Below are 16,689 nucleotides of genomic sequence, written 5' to 3'. Positions count from 1 at the left end.
CTTTTTCAGTTTCAATATCATCTTTGAATCTCTCTCTCTCTCTAGGTCTCTGATCCATCATTATTTCCCTCCTCTCTCTGAATCTTTTTCTCTGTTTCCCTCTGATTCATCATTGCTGGGTGTGTGTGAGGCAGCAGCTGTGAATCATGCAGTGGCCTTTCCACTGACACGCCCCGGCCTGACCCAGTCTGGACACCACTGGGCTAAACAGCATCCATCATATTAGCATTCATCTGGTCCTATCACAGGCTGGCATGCTGGAATGCACGCATATTTGCCTGTCTCTTGTTATATGTGTTGACTGCTGTCTGTAATGTATTTTAAATTATTTGTTATGGTCATTTTAAACTGTATGTACAGTATGTCTAATGCATTTTATTTTTTAGCCCTCCTTCCCTTCCCCTAAGTGGCTTTGTCACTTGTCAGGCCACCATTGTAAATAAGACCCTGTTCTTAATGACTTGCCTCTGAAAAATAAAGGTGAAATAAAAATAAAAATAAATCAATTATACAGTAATGCCCCTCTGTATGGATGAGGATGCATAGACAAAAACATGCCGACAGCAGATACAGGCAAGCAGAAGGGAGGAGGTTTGGACAGCCAATGTGAAAAGAATACGAGACTTTTCGCATCCTAACAGACTGTGAGGGTCTGAGGATTTTTTGACATACTGTCAAAGAGGTGTGCGCATAAGGCAATGAGGCAAGAATGGAGGATTACACAGTTAGTGAATCAGATCTGTAGGAATACACAATGCAGCCTTGAAACACAGGCAAGCGGGTTATCAGGAGACTGGCAAACAAAAAGAGAGCTGCAGACCCAATAACCTTTGAACTAAATCAACTGTGATCCTCACAGACACGGTGTAGCCCGCCTTCCGCTACCCTCTAAAGGATAATCGGTTATAGTTAGTGGAATGTAAGGATTTACAGTAAGACGGTACTTAAAGCATTTAAATCATAATTTTGTTTATAATAACAATGAATAAAATAACTATGAGTAATGTGAATGAGGCCGCCTGAAGTTCCTACTCTGCAGTTCTCCTCAGCAGTATGGAGCTTTATAGCCTCATTCAGCTCATTGTTTTGTTTTTTTCCCAGCCCACAACTTTGTTCAGTCTCAATGGTCAAAAACCCACTGTAAGGCACGTTCTCAGCACCAATCAGCAGACAGACAAAGTTATCAACTAGCTATTGAACAGTAGGGTACACTTAACAGCTCAGGAGTAGGAAAAAAAAAAAAGGAGTGAATATTGGACTTGCGTTTGTCATGTAGCCCGAGACATGACTCCATATGAATGCTAATGTTGCTTTGTGAAAATATAGGCAACTGTTTGCTGACAAGTGTGCCACATCAGCTTAACCTGTGATAAGATGTCAGTGTCAGTGTCCACAGCTTATTTTAGCTCCTCCCCGGTGGCCAACAAATCTGTTATTGCAGGTTTACATAAGGTGGTGTAAATTAGTCCCTGGTGATACGGATGCACAGGCATTAGTTCAGGCAGCTCGCCCATTGTCAGAGTTCTGAGAGCCTGCTGGCAGCTTATCAGACAAAAGTGAACAGCAACAAACAGGGATACACATATTTAGTGTATTATTTACACACAGTACATATACACATGCACCAAGCTGTGACCTATTAGACAAAGTTAAAATAGCAACTCCAAGCTTACAGTTTATGAGCCAATTCACTTTAAACTTAAAGGAATAGTTTGCCATTTTGGAAATATGCTTATTCACTTTTTTTGCCGAGAGTCAGATGAGAATATCAATAGCACTCTCATATCTGTGCAGTAAATATGAAGCTACCGCTGGCAGATGATTAGCTTAGCTTAGCACAAAGACTCTAAACAAGGTGAAACAGCTAGCCCAGGCTAGGCCTGGCTCGGTCAACCCACCTACCAGAATATTCTAAAGCTCCCTAATTAACAACTTATATTTTGTTTGTTGAATCAGTTTTTTGTTTTGTTTTGTTTAATCCATTACCATCAGACAGAGCCAGGCTCACCCGGTTTTCATTCTTTGTGCTAAGCTAAGCTAACTGGTTGCTGGCTGTGGCATTATATTTAGCGTACAGACATGAGAGTGGTATATAACTTTTATGTTTTTCAAATATTTCCCAAAATGCCAAACTATTTCTTTAAGTACATCTAAGCAGAGACACAAAAGTGATGTCTGAGAGGAATATAAAAAAACTCAATAATCTTGAAAGAAATTTTTTAAAATATTTTATTATTATAATTATTTGATTATGGCGGATAGAAAAAATATGTTTATTTTTGGACTGAAGTGTTTTTTCAGTTGACCCTGTTTGCTGCTGTTCATTTTGTTCTGACAAGCTGCCAACTGTCTGGAAGGGCTCCAACCGAAGGAGACGCAGCCTGAGCTAATCCAATAATATAAATAATAAATCCATATCAGTAGTAAGTACTCATGTCAAGTCATATCAGCTTTTGTCAACAAAACTAATGCTGTTCTATTGTAAAAGAATATCAGAATTTTATTTCTGTTTGTCCCCTCTGCCAGAAGGTCAGCAGTCATGGTCAGGTCACTAATGATCCTGAATAATTACATGATTACTCGATCCATTCAAAACTTTAAAAAGATAACCTGTTGTTGTATCCCCTCTAATCTACTTTGTAATTAATTAACACATTTTCATTTCATGCTCATTCTTAGAACAAAAAAACACAAACTTTTAAAACATTATGTTTACTTTCTCTTAATTTGACCCAGAAATAAATAATAAACATAAAATGAATGACTGCTGAGGTCCCTGGGGGCTCTGTGAAATACACAATTTTTCTTTCCTCTTTTGATTAATTAATGGCATTTTACTTTTGTTGATATTGAGGAAAGAGAGCCAAAATGGAATACAAAGAGAGATGGAGTTCTACACTTTGCACATCAGAGACACACAGAGAGATAGAGAGTGTGTTATAGACAGAGAGAGAGAGAGAGAGAGACAGAGAGAGAGGATGGGGAGAGATTCATTTCTAAGATCAAAGTAACATTTGCTTCACTTACATCTCCTTAATTGAGACATACAGACAGGGAGCGGGTATACACAGTATGTCTGAATGTGTGTGTGTGTTTCTATATGTACATGCATCTTCATGTATGGAAACTTCACCTATGAGTGTATTGCATGTGTGCATGTGCATGTATGTATGTGTGTGTGTGTGTGTGTGCTTGCATAGCTATTTTGCTGCTGCCTTTGATCACAGATGACGGTGCTAATCAGACGCCTTTGTCAGAACAGCAAACAGACAGCGGCAGCAAAAGGAAAGATGAGAGAAACTTAAACATACTACTGGTATCAGTTTCACTCACACACTGTGGCTTGAGAGCATGGTTGTCATGGAAATCACAGCAGGCAGTCTGTTTGCGTGTGTACTGTATGAGTGTGCGTACATATGTGTGTACTGCACGGGAGGGCTGAGTATGCAGTGAAAGACTGTGTGTGTGTGTGTGTGTGTGTGTGTGTGTGTGTGTGTGTGTGTGTGTGTGTGTGTGTGTGTGTGTGTGTGTGTGTGTGTGTGTGTGTATATCCGTCCTGGGTAGCGAGTGGGACACCGTTAGAAGGGAATTGTGCTGATTAGCTGAGGGGCTGGGGGGACAGAAGAGGAACAATACCAATTCCTTTCCTTCCCGCCCTGTCGCATCTGTCAGTGTCTGACTTCCCCACTACTCTCTCCTCCTCTTCCTCCACTCCCTCTATCTTTCTGCTTCTAAACCGACATGATGAGGATAGACTGGGGCACCATCACGTCTCGGGCATGGCCTCGGGGCACCAACATGAGTGCCAGCGCTGCTTACGGCTGCTACCATCTTAGCCAACACGATTTCTGTGCCAACTGCTTTCAGCCGGGAAACAATTGGAGACAATTAAGTGTCGCTCCAATTAGGAGGCAAAATGCAATAAATAAAAAGAGTGAGTGCATGTGTCCTCGAACGTGCTTGTTCATGGCTTTGAATTCGTGTTTCAGCACACATGTGGACATGAAAAATCTCTCCAACTAACAAAAATTTAGACTAAACAAAATTAAATGAGACATTTGGCGACAAATGAAAACCCTGCTCACACATTATAAGGCCTTTTAGTTGCCTTAGGGAGAAACAAGAGAAAGTGGCACTTCATCTGAAACGAGTCTCACTGTAGAGAGCAAGAGACTCATTTCAGATGAAGTTGATTCATCTTTAACAAGATTAATTAACTGATCCCTTGAATGTACACTCCCTTAAGAGCGCACATGTGTGTGTGTGTGTGTGTGTGTGTGTGTGTGTGTGTGTGTGTGTGTGTGTGTGTGTGTGTTTCATCAGAGCCTGCCAAATGTCGGGAATGTATCCAATTAGTTTGAGTCCGGGCCCACACACACCTGTCTACCTGCGCTGACAATGGCCCATGGCTGTGCGCATACATTTACACATTAATTGACCAGCTCGGGCCATTAATTAGTCAGTCAGGAAACTTAATGACTAGCTACTCAACGGTAGGTACCATCACCAGGGAGGGGGGAGCGCACAGGCACAGCCACACGTGCAAACATACGCGTGTGCAAACACCCAGCATGCTTGAATGCAGATACAGCACATATTGTATATTAAACACTACTGCAAACATAAAGAGGATTTAGGAATGCTAACAAGCATTTATGTGATGGCACGTGTTAATTTGAAATTTACATAGACAAATACATTTATCTCAATTAGTGAGACTTAAAGATCCCGGATCAGGGCACTTGTAAATAAGCTCCTAAAGTACAGTACCATTAAAGTAGAATTGCATTATATAAAGCTATAAACTCCAGAGAGAAACATATTTACATAGTTTATGATTTCTTTTGGAATACAAAACACACATATGCATCCTCAAATTAAGATTCTCAACTGCCACTGAATCACATTTTCCAAGATTTGTCTAATCTGATTCTATAAATATACGGTTTGAAAAGGTCTTCGACAACTGTGACAACTGACATGACTAGAAATGTCTGTTACAGTATGAGCGATACGATCATGAAAAGGCATTAGTGAATCACATCACACATAGTTATAGTTATCTATCTGTGAATCTGGGGGGCGGAGCTTCTTGAGTTCAAATATCAACAATATTTGTGCAAAATCCCTTACTGCACCTTTAAGCAGTACAACACCTTTTGTATAGCTCAAAGCCCATACTGTTACATAATGGTAATGTGTATCATTCATATCATTCACATGTTTCTAGATGGAATGAGTGAGTAATATATCCATCCTCTTTACAAATTCACTACACCATTTCTACCCTGTTCTCTCTCAGATCCACCCATCAATTTCTAGTATGTTTTCAAATTATATTGCCCAGCATTTGATGTTATGACCTCAGAGAAAAGAAAAGAAAAATACCCCAACAGTCAAGTACCAGTGTTATGTTTTTAGAGGACTTGGTACTCAAATTGTTTCTCAAGTAATGTATACTCAACATCTCTCTGTTTTGTGAGAGGCTGATGAGTCATGGCTGTGTGCGTGTGTGAGTGCAGCTGTGCACGTTACCTCTCTGTCTTTCAGAACAGCCTGAGAGTTGTAGAGCAGCAGAAGACGGACGTCGCTGTCTCGGAGGCTGAAGTTACTCTCCAGTATCTGCAGCACGTCGATTCGAGGCCGCACGGGGAGCGCCGCGTCACCGCAGAATGGACGCAACCAAGCCAGGAGGTCGTCTGAAGTCACTGCGTTGTCACTGAGAGAGGACGGTGAGAAAGACAGCAGTCAGACAAGCTGAGTGAGGCAGAGATTAAGAGACAGAGATAGAGAAGTAAAGTTGAAAGGTGCTTCTAAAAAGGAAAAAAGAAGAAAAATAGCTGAAGTTATCGAGTGGTCTGGAGTCTAATTCAAGTTCAAGGCTGAAAAATTCCATAAACTTACCAGGAGAAAGGTTCACAAACGCAAAACTCAAATTTACATAGACATCCAATTTATTTCTATGACTAATTTACACAAATATTTTTTGTATTCACACTTGTTATTGTTCTAGCGAGCAAACTAACCAAATTAGATCCAAATTAATCAATTAGTCGATTGACAGAAAACTAATCTGCAACTTTTTCGTTCCCGCTTCTCAAATATGAGCATTGGCTGCTTTTCTTTGTCTTTTGGATTATTATCAAATTGAATATATTTTGCAATTCAGACATTTGAAGAAGTCACCTTAGGTTTTTGGAAAACTGTAAGGGCATTTTCCACAATCTTCTGACATTTTATAGACTAAATGATTAATCGAGAAAATAACCCAAAGATGAATTATTAATGAAAATAATTCTTAGTTGCAGCCCTCATTCAGAGAGCAAAGAAAAAGAAGCTTAGAGGAAATCGCTTTGTGCATGACTACACTGAAAGGCAGCAAATGAGGAGTGGCTGATGGTCACAAAAAGCTGACCAGCGTGTAAAATAGAAGGTGCTATTCAAATGTTGTCATCTTAAAAAAAAAGCTAGCATGCAGGTTGGCAGGTGTCTCTTGTAGATTCAACTACCAAGCAGATATTTTACTGCCATTTGACACTCAGCAGGTGTTAATTTCAGGCCTTGAAAAGAGCTGAGAGAGAGTAAAGAGCAACATAGGAAGAGAAACATCTTTAGAATTACGTATGACAAAAGTGCATGTGGTTAGCCTGTGTGTGTGTGTGCTCTAGATCACCTACCCACTCTGGACATTATTGTGCACAGCGGTCACCATGGCCTCCAGGACCCTGAGGGGTTGTGGGTAATTTGTCAGGGCGTCTGGGTCTCCACTGAAAAACAAATCACATCACCAGCTTATCTAACATAATACGTTAATTAAGATAACACTTTCAAATTACCACAATACAACACAGACGGACAACAACTGAGACAAAAAAATCAAAGGCTTTCTTCTCAGGGACAGTGATAGTTAAAAACATGTCTGACAGCAATTAGATGTTTGAGGCAAACTCAGCTTTGTAAAAATAACCAGCATGAAATTATTCCCTGTTATTATTAAGTACCAGAGACATGAAGCAACAGAAATACATTTAAACCTGTCTCCATTGTTACAAGCTGTGAAAATGTTAGTGAAATTCACCTGAATACATAATCATTTAACGATTTTTTTTTTTTTTTTTAAATAAGGTGTAAATGTAATTTAATGGCACATAATAGTAGGTGAGTGAAAAAGGTAATGTGTGATCTTTCTGCAGTGTCATTAGTGTATTTCGTGGTGTGGCTCTGGGTTCTGCTGCAGTGTGTACGTACTGTATGTCGCAAGAGGAGGGTTATTTTTCACAAAGAAAGGGGGAGAAAAAAAAGTCAGATTTCCCCCGACTCCACTCCGTTGGCTGCTGGGCTCATGTGCGTCCACATACACGCAAACGCACCAAGACCCATGCATAACACACACAATACACATACGTGCCCGCAACATACAAATGATCTGGCAAAAGGTGGAAAGACGGCGCAGCATTTTCTTTATTGCATTTTACCACTTAACATTTTCTCTTTACAGACACACAAACACAAAGTAGTTATGACAGATACAAAAGATGGCCATTAGTGTAAGGCTCAGGTATGACTACTGCGCTAGACTGAAGGCTTTGGGAGAGCCAAAAACAAGACCAGCTCATTCATACCTGCCAAACACAATGCTTCGAGAAAGCCCTGCAACAATGGACACACACACACACACACACACACACACACACACACACACACACACACACACACACACACACACACACACACACACACACACACACACACACGAATGCATAAAGGGATATTCAAATGTGAGTATTCAAACAGAGTGACATGTTCAAAGGAAATAATACCTCTAGTGAATGCATAAGGCTGTGTGTGTGTGTGTGTGTGTGTGTGTGTGTGTGTGTGTGTGTGTGTGTGTGTGTGTGTGTGTGTGTGTGTGTGTGGGTCTGTGTGTGTGAGAGAGCAGAGTGAGATCTGGAGGGGAACAGCTGTATCAGGCTGCATTAATTATAAGAAGATAATGAATCAGAGAAAGGGGGAAAGCATGTGCGTGCAAGAAAGTGTGTGCGTGTGTGTGTGTTCATCAGGGATGGTGCCCACATGTCTAATTAACTTTGAATGTATGAGAGTCTATGCACGTGCAAGAGTATTTTCTGGTGTGTGTGTGTGTGTGTGTGTGTGTGTGCGTGCGTGCGTGTGTGTAAATGCAGGTGCCATCTATCTGCACTATGCGCCATTGAGCAGCCATAAAGAAGCGGGAAATGAAGCAGGAATATAATGAAAGGGATTGCCACTCATTTATCAAGCCCATCAGATGGCCCGATGATATCTGGCCCTGTGAGTAAAACCTTGCTCATGTTAGCAAACAAGTTCCATGGGGCATCAAGGACAAAAACTCTACTCTGAAAATAAGCCTTTAATTTAAGCCTACGTAACTTTGCATGCATTTTGTAGTTTTGGATGTTAAGTCTGACAACATCCAAGTATTTTCCGTGGCCCTAAACTCTGGCAGCTCTGCAGACATGTTGGCCTGAATCATCTCTCACTTTCTTTTGAATGCAGTGAGCAGGAAGACGCCAATAAAATGCTGTGAGTCCAACTCCCACAGGCAGCTACTGTAGATTCAATCCAACACTCTCGTCTACTTTACAGGCGAGGCGCAGATCATCTCCAACGAGCCTATGTTCAGTCGGCGGCAGGGCAGTCGGGACTCACCCGGAAATGGCGAGCGGAATGAGGTGACTAGTCTCTCAAAATCTGACTAAAATCTTTTAAACTGACCTTTGTTGAGCTGAAATGAAGACCAATTCAGCAACTGCAAGGCCTATTTCTCGCTTAAAATGTTTTCAGAAACATGTTTCAGTGAACTATTTTAGTACAATATGAGATCGTATTCTGAACGGCCGCCATGACAGTCTGGCTCTCAATGTCAGGAGAAAACAAACCCATGTGACACGTTCGTCCAATCAGCTGCCGGTTTTCATTACTTGGGCAACAATACAGAGTAGCGCCGCCTGCTGTTATGTAGACGTATTACGTTTCTCAGCCGCCACATGAAGTAAACAAACACAGCTGCGTTAATTTCGTTAATTTTTTTTAACGAGTTAAATATTAAAAAATTAACGCAAAAATTAACGCGTTAATTTTGACAGCCCTAATATATATATATATATATATATATATATATATATATACACACACACACACACACACACACACACACACACACACACACACACACATACATATTAATTTCTAAAATAAATACATTTATTATTTTCATATGTATTTTAGAAAGTCCGTTCCCACAAGTCTATTACTGTAATTTCATTGGTAATCTCTCCCTAGGTTGTGCGGCTTCAAGCGCATCTCATAAATTACAGCTTTTATCAGATTTCCCCTCTATGCTGTCTCCGGGTGAAAATGTACTCTAAGGCCTTCAAAGTTTTGAATGAATCCCTTGCTGTTTAAGCAAATAAGGACAATGTTGTTGATTGTCATATTCTTTAGCCAATCACATTTCGAGTTTGCCCTGTTGGGCATATTTTTTGACAGGCCAGAGCCTTCTAGCTGGCCCAGCCACCTACGTCGACAATTTTCAGACCAGTTAATATACGGTGGCCAAGAAGCAAAACTAGCTATTATCACATAACCGTAGCAGTAATGTTAGTTCAAGTTCGTTTCGAGTTTTAGATGTAAAGTTAGTGAAAGAAAGGTGGATGTACTTTTCCTTCAAATGATGAGCAGCTTTTGCTATGTGTAATGGATTTTTCTGCATTTTAGTTAAATGATTTTACTAGCTATTACTGCTTGCTTTAGATCATCAGCCAAATCCGGCCCCTTGCAAATTCTGATCCGGCCCGCATATCGATTTAGGTTCACAATACATTTTGGCCCACCTAGTTGTGTGCCAAATCAAAATCATGGGAAACTGTTTTTCAACTTGCAATTATGCAACGATTATGGCAAATTTGCTGACTTTGAGACTCAGAAATTCCCACAGAACCAGAGAGTTTGCATATTCAGGCTTTGAAAGAGGTTGTTGTGAGTCAGCTGTGTGGTAGCCTACTTAGAAAATGTAATCATTGTTTTGCTTGATTTGCTCAATGCTAGGATTGCTTTGGAATGTTTTGCTCACTTTTTCAGGGCTTTATGTGGACCAAACTGTAAGTGAGTATATGAGACATGCAATAATTGAGTCAAAGATATTTTACTTTTTCGATGAAATAAAAGCATGTCAATAAACTATACATGTCTGGCCCTTAATGTGATTCTCTTTTTCCAGTCTGGCCCTTAGTGAAAGTGAGTTTGACACCCCTGCTTTAGATAGTTGCTGCTGGTGTTAAAGGTTTGAGCAGTGTCAGTGGCCGCTGTGCACTGTGTGTGCGTGGTGGCATGTATGTGTTGTTGAGCCCCAGCAGCTTGGCTGCAATTTGTGGGGAAGCGTGTTGATTGCTGATTGAGTTAATTGTGTTTTTGACTGCATTGTGGCCGCCATATGAGTAACTGTTGACCTGTTGTTGTGGGTTTGTTTTTGTCTTTTTGGTAATTACATTAATTTGGACTATATGTGATGCAGCATCATGTCATACTGTGTGAAAGTGATGGCTTCAGTCACCGTGTATTCATGTCTCTGCAATAGTGTATTTAAACTCTCTAGGTGTTGAGCTTTGTGTTAAATGACTTTATTCCACACGATAATGTCCTAGTGTCATGGTGAGGTTATTCAAAGATGGTTTAATTGCTGTAGAATAGTACTGGAGGCCCAGGTGTAAAATACACGGCCCGACACGGAGACTCAGAAATGTAATTATGTTGAAAAGTAAATATTGTACTTTTAAATTAGCGTAGAATGTTGTTTTTGCTATTTAAAATGTCTTATTTTGTGCCTAAAAGTCATGTCATCACCGTGAGGTTGCCAGGCAACCACTAAATATTCCTGGAAGTCACTGTGCCAAGTTATAGCAGTTTTCTGTATGGATGATCTTTTTTAAAACAACATGTTAATGTGCTGCACTTTAGAGGCGCTGGTAGGTTTATTATTGAACTTTAAAGAAAGCCGGGCCAGCAGTTTTACCCTGCTTCCACTCTTTATGCTAAGCTAAGCTATTTGCCTATACATACAGTAGATAGCACTGATGTATTACCAATGTATTGCTCCAGCTCTATAGTTAGAGCAGACATGAGATTGTTATTGATTTTCTCATCTAATGCTCTGCAAGAAGGCGAAAAAGTGTATTTTCAAAAATGCTGAATAATTGCTTCAAGTGTACAGCCAAGCTTATCTTGAGTTCATTGTGTATTTTCTCAATGAAAAGTTGTTGGCATACGTGTGTATTGTATGTAGAAAGGGAGAGAGACAATACCTGAGTGCGGCCACTACTCGCTCCATTGCGTCACGAAGCACCGTTTTAACAGAGAGGTCTAGGGGTCCAACAGCCACGCGCAGAATCTCTGTAATGCAGTCTAGAGGTTGTCCATCAGTTGCCATGGTGACTGCCAGCTCATGGACTTTTGACCTCTCGGATCGGGACAAATCATAAAGTTGCCTGTAACGCTGGAATAAAAAAAAAAAAAAAAAAGAAAGGAAAAGCATAAGGAGGCAGTCTCCTATTCAGAGACAGGAATTGAAGTGCAGTGTGGTTTAGGAAGTACAAACTTTAGTGAGTGAAGTTTGTTGTTGAGCGGTCGGTTCCCTACAGGTATTAACCTAGAGGGCAGCAATGGCCTGAACCTGCTCACTCTCTCTTCTGCCCTGCTCACCTTTGCTTGTTTTTCTCTCTTCCAATAAAAAAGGGCTGAGGATTTCATCCTGGAGAGTCGGACATGGCATTTGGTTGTGTGTATGTGTGTTTGTGTCAGTCCAAGTGTGTCTTTAAATATATATTTCCTGATCTTACAATCTTTTCACCATAAAGTATCATCAATCATCATATCAATTCTGTTTTTTTGCTCTTTGTTTTCTTTGTAAATCCACAATTGATTTTATCTCTCCATAGGCAGAGATCTCTCATCTTTCAGTAAACACTTCACCAAGGTACATGACGTCAGAAAAGTAGTCAAAATCTGAACAGTAGGTGCAAAGAGCTGTAGTCTGAAGTTTGTCTCGTCACTGCTGCAACCCAAGAACAAGCTTGATGACACTAGCCGTCCCTCTTAGTTTGAAATACAGGACTTCTAAGGCTGGTTAATTGTTACAACTCCACAGTAAATGTATGACAAGTATCACTGTGCAAAAATAATAATTCTGCAGCTACTGTAGTCAGAAGTGAAAACCTGGGGGTGTGACGGCTTTCAAAGAAGCTAGATGCACAGCACTGCTGGTAATGCAGAGCTAGGAGTTTTGTGGTCTGTCAGCTTTTAGAAAACAATCTGAAAGTAGTTACTTTAAAAAATATCTTTGCACTTAATATATTCATTGTGAGGTACTGGTGGAGTGCTTCCGTTGATTCCCTTTACACTCTGAGCAAGACATTGACAGTCTTGGCATTGGACTCACCCAAAGGTGACATTCATATATGATATTCATGATATAGGGACAGCGTATATTCATAATACATGGTATTCATAGGTAGAATATCAAGACCAAGCTGAAGACTGAGGAGTGTTTGCTTTTTTAGATAATGTTCACTGTGATCTCGGATGTGCTCTTCAGCTGAGTGTCATGCAGTCTGGGAGTCAAGTTTGAGACCCCGGTCGTCTCTTGGAAAAATGTAGATCTTTCAGCACATACGTGGGGAAGTACCTGCAGCAAAATGAGAAGCACGGGTATCGTTGGGTGTTATTCATGAGTGAGTGAGAGTTTAAGCGTCAGGTAGGGGCAGTGGGTGTTGTGTGAAGACAGAGCTGCGCTAACTAACTAAGGTCTCAATACTCTGTTCCAATCGTTTCTTATGAAGTTTAGGGGGAGAGAGATTATAAGTGGCAGAAAGGAGGCTTCTCCGCAGGGTAGCTGGTTTCTCTAACCCTATTTTCCACTGGGCATGTCTGCGCTGCGCTCAGTAAGCGCCGTGGGCCCCTGTGACCAATCGTAGCCATTCAAGACAATGCTTGATATTCCACCAGCCGCACCACGGCGCGGCCCACAAGGGTGTGTGAAGCGGCTCTCCGCTCTGCTAAAGATACGCGCCAGGTCTATTTTCATGCGAGCCGCAGGACGTTCGGATAGCCGGGCAGGAAGTGAAACAGCGAGAGTATCCAGTCAATTTACCAAAAGACCCCCAATATCGTATATGTCTCCTTTACCACACCACAGACGACAAGAGATTCAACTTGGAGGCCGAAAAACATAATAGACATCACAGATCTTTTTTTTATAAAGACAACGCCAGAGAAGAGAAGGCATGGAGTTTAACTGTAGGAGTGCCTGGAGTGGAAAGGGGTGCTAGGGGTGGAAATCACCAGAGTCCTCACAATACGATATCATCGCAATACTGATGTTTTAAAACATATTGCAATATTCTGCAATGTCCTCCAATTAATTACTTTTTTTCCAACTTCAAATTTTTCCCAATTTCAAATTACGTCCTGTTTATGTGCATTTTATCTGAAAAGATACATTTCTGTTTGTTCATCTCACTTAAATTTTTTTGCCAAGGAAAATATCGCAATACTATGCTGTATCAATTTTTTTTTTTTTTTTAGTAGTAGATACTAGCTTAATAAACATGTGATTGTTCTGTAAAGCACTAAGTAGAGACAATGAAATCTGCAAGTCGGGCAGGCAAGACGCTCCGCTTCTGAGACGCTCCCAGTGTGGCATGGTGTATGGCGGAGGTCGGAACCAAACTGTAATGCAGCCGGAACGCAGCACAGACATGCCGAGTGGAAAATCGGGGTAAGAGTAGCTCGATGAGGTGGTTTTGGAAGATGCCACTTGGCTGCTTCCTTTTCTAGGTGTTGTGGGCATTACAAGATCGATGGATGGGACAATAGATGAATGCATGGATATCTGGAACATCCTTGTACCTTAAGAAATGGTAATACAAAATTCCCCCAACAGCAAATGATATTGGTGGTTTTGGAGAGCCCTGTTGGTGTAGGGGTAACCGTGCTAACCATGAACCTCAATATCTCCAATTTGTTTCATGTCATCCCTCTCCTCATTTCCTATCATCTCTCTACTGTTGCTATAGAAATAAAGTGGGAAAATGCCCATTTAAAAAACAATTTTGTATGTTACAGCACTATGGAAGCTTATCATCATAGGCATGGCTTTTATAATCTACAGTTTTTGATCTATTGTTCATAACATCAAAGGGACATGGTTCTAATACAGAACTGTACTAACTTCTATACAATATAGCTGCAGTGTGTAATTTGCTGTCCTCACAGCAGGTCAAGGTGCCTGTGGTGGATTCCTCTACGATCCACTATTATTCCCAGCAGCTGGTCACGTACACTTGATAAATGACCACAGTATAGCCAAACAGAGCCTACAGGGCTCCTTCTATCTATCTCTTTCTATCTACCTGTCCTTTCCTGGTTCTTATATCCTTTTCATCTATCTCCAAGGATATAATCGCTTCCTGCACCAGTAGAAGGAAAGTTACATCGCAGAGGTTGGACTGTGTGTCTGTGTGACTTTAGCGTAGCCTCTGCCTTGTAATCTTCTTCACTAATTTGTAGGGTATGTGTTTTTAAATGCAGATAAAACAGGGGCGAAATATTACAAACGGTGTGGGGGTCAGAAATGAACAGTTTTTCATGGGTGTCTCATGGTCGTCATAGCAACACTGAGCTCGCCAAATCATAAGGTCGCCTCTCTCTGGCCACTCACACACACACACACACACACACACACACACACACACACACACACACACACACACACACACACACACACACACACACACAGTGACAGTGGGGTAAGTCAGTGTGACTTTGCTTAATGAGATACAGCATGGTGTACGTACAGTACATACAGCCACATGGCATGGCTCATTTCAAACAGCTGCCCATAGATTTACATTAATGTACCCTTGACTGGTCCAATGTGGCTGGGAAGAGCTTAGTCAAGCAGAACCAACCCAGGAAGATACCACACACACACACGCACGCACACATGCACGCACACGCAAGCAGAGACAAAGTACATGCAGACACAATCTATGACCAATGTCCAACTAAAGGTGACCTCATGACCGCAAGGGAAAAAGATGTGAGTGATCAAGTGACTACGGGCAATATTATAACAATCGCAAAAAGGTCCGTGCGCCGGACGCATGGTTCAAAAGTGTTGTACTGCGTGGCTTAATTAATCATAAGTGTGTTTTGGGCGTAACATGCAATAAACCAATGAGAGTGTCATCTCCCATTCCCTTTAAAAGCCAGGCCATTTGTACCTTGACGCATTGCTATTATGATGGCGGATTTGCTGAGCAGGACGGAGAGAAGAAACTGATGTGCTCGAGGGTGAAGTGAAAGCGCGCAAGCAAATCATATCATAATACTATTTCACATTGTAATATTTTTATTTTTAGTCCTGTGTGTGTGCCTAGGCTCGCGCTGTTCATGAGTCTAGGCACATTTTAATAACGCGCTGTTAAAATAACAATGAAATGCCGCGCTACGGAGTTAAGACCAGGTTTTTGATTTTCTGCTGACTCAAGATAGAAATATGCCAAGAATTCACCTGAACACACCTCCCTGTAAGACCAGCACACCCATGGTCGCAAAGATGGGCGCAGGTGCATTTGCTATTTAAACAACGTCTTAAAATAGCAAAGACACCTGTGCCGGGCTTTGCGCTGGGCTTTGCCCCTCGCTGCCCCGGGTGCAAGATAGGGCCCTATGTGTCCGTTGTAGATGGACATTAAACGTGTAGCTTTATCCAAAGTAAGAATTCTGCCCTTTCTGTAACAAAAAAATAATTTTCAATTTTCATTTTCAAATAATTTTCATATGGTTGGTGGATTAATACATTTCCAAGATTAAGTACAGTACATCATGAGGTTCATCCAGCTAATGAAGCTCGGTCTATTTTTGGAACTATTTTAAGGTAAGCAACCACACCTTTAACAGTGTTTCTATGTATACATAGTGTATTCGACATAGCGAACGATTTGGGTGTCTATGTCCACACTACTTTGTTTGTTCTTTTAACATTTACCACATTACATTACATTTTGAATGGCTAAAGTGTCTGGAAGATGGGGTCTACCTGCTGGCTGTCTTTGAGTGACAGAATGACGGCATGGCTCAGAGTGTCCAGGTGGGCCTGGGATTGCTGCAGGTGTGATAAAGCCTCATCAAAAGTCATCCCTGCTGGGTCGGTCCCTTCCTTCTCCCCGCTGCCTTCGCCTGCTCTCTTCCTGCTCTTCTCGGCCAGCTGGCGCAGGGCTTTGGTGGCTCGCTTTATCACCTCCGACCTCGTCTGGATGCTCAGCTGGAGACGAAATAGGATGGATGGAAGGAACAGAATGAGGAGGAGGAGGAGGAACGGGATAAGGATAGCAAATTGTGCAAAGAGAGGGAAAGAGAGGTGCACAACTCATGTTTATTAATTTTAAACTTAACGTGTTGAAGAGAGGCAGGTATAACCCAAAATATATGCACCAAAATGCCACGAGGAACTTGGGTAGCATGTGTGTTAGTATGTGTGTGAGTGAGAGAGATTATATCTGCCAGCCTGGTGTAATTGATTATATTCAGTGAGAGCAGGTTAACCATTCATGGGTAGAAGAGAGGCCCTTTCATTGTAGAAGGTTTTACTCT

At 41.3% G+C, this 16,689-nt stretch overlaps 1 protein-coding gene across 1 annotated transcript in view; it reads right to left on the bottom strand.

The window, feature by feature from the left end:
- The window catches only part of nbas (NBAS subunit of NRZ tethering complex), a 169,007-nt gene that overhangs the window by 32,583 nt on the left and 119,735 nt on the right, over window positions 1–16,689 (bottom strand). Inside the window, exons 46-49 of the mRNA XM_028604439.1 lie at window positions 16,136–16,360; window positions 11,340–11,530; window positions 6,678–6,767; window positions 5,536–5,719 (exon numbers count right to left, since the gene is read on the bottom strand). Coding sequence (XP_028460240.1) covers window positions 5,536–5,719; window positions 6,678–6,767; window positions 11,340–11,530; window positions 16,136–16,360 — 690 coding nt within the window. The remainder of the gene's footprint in view (window positions 1–5,535; window positions 5,720–6,677; window positions 6,768–11,339; window positions 11,531–16,135; window positions 16,361–16,689) is intronic.

The sequence above is a fragment of the Perca flavescens genome, chromosome 18, assembly GCF_004354835.1.
Source record: "Perca flavescens isolate YP-PL-M2 chromosome 18, PFLA_1.0, whole genome shotgun sequence".
Classification (NCBI taxonomy): Eukaryota; Metazoa; Chordata; class Actinopteri; order Perciformes; family Percidae; genus Perca; species Perca flavescens.
This window is presented reverse-complemented; position numbering and strand designations above follow the sequence as displayed.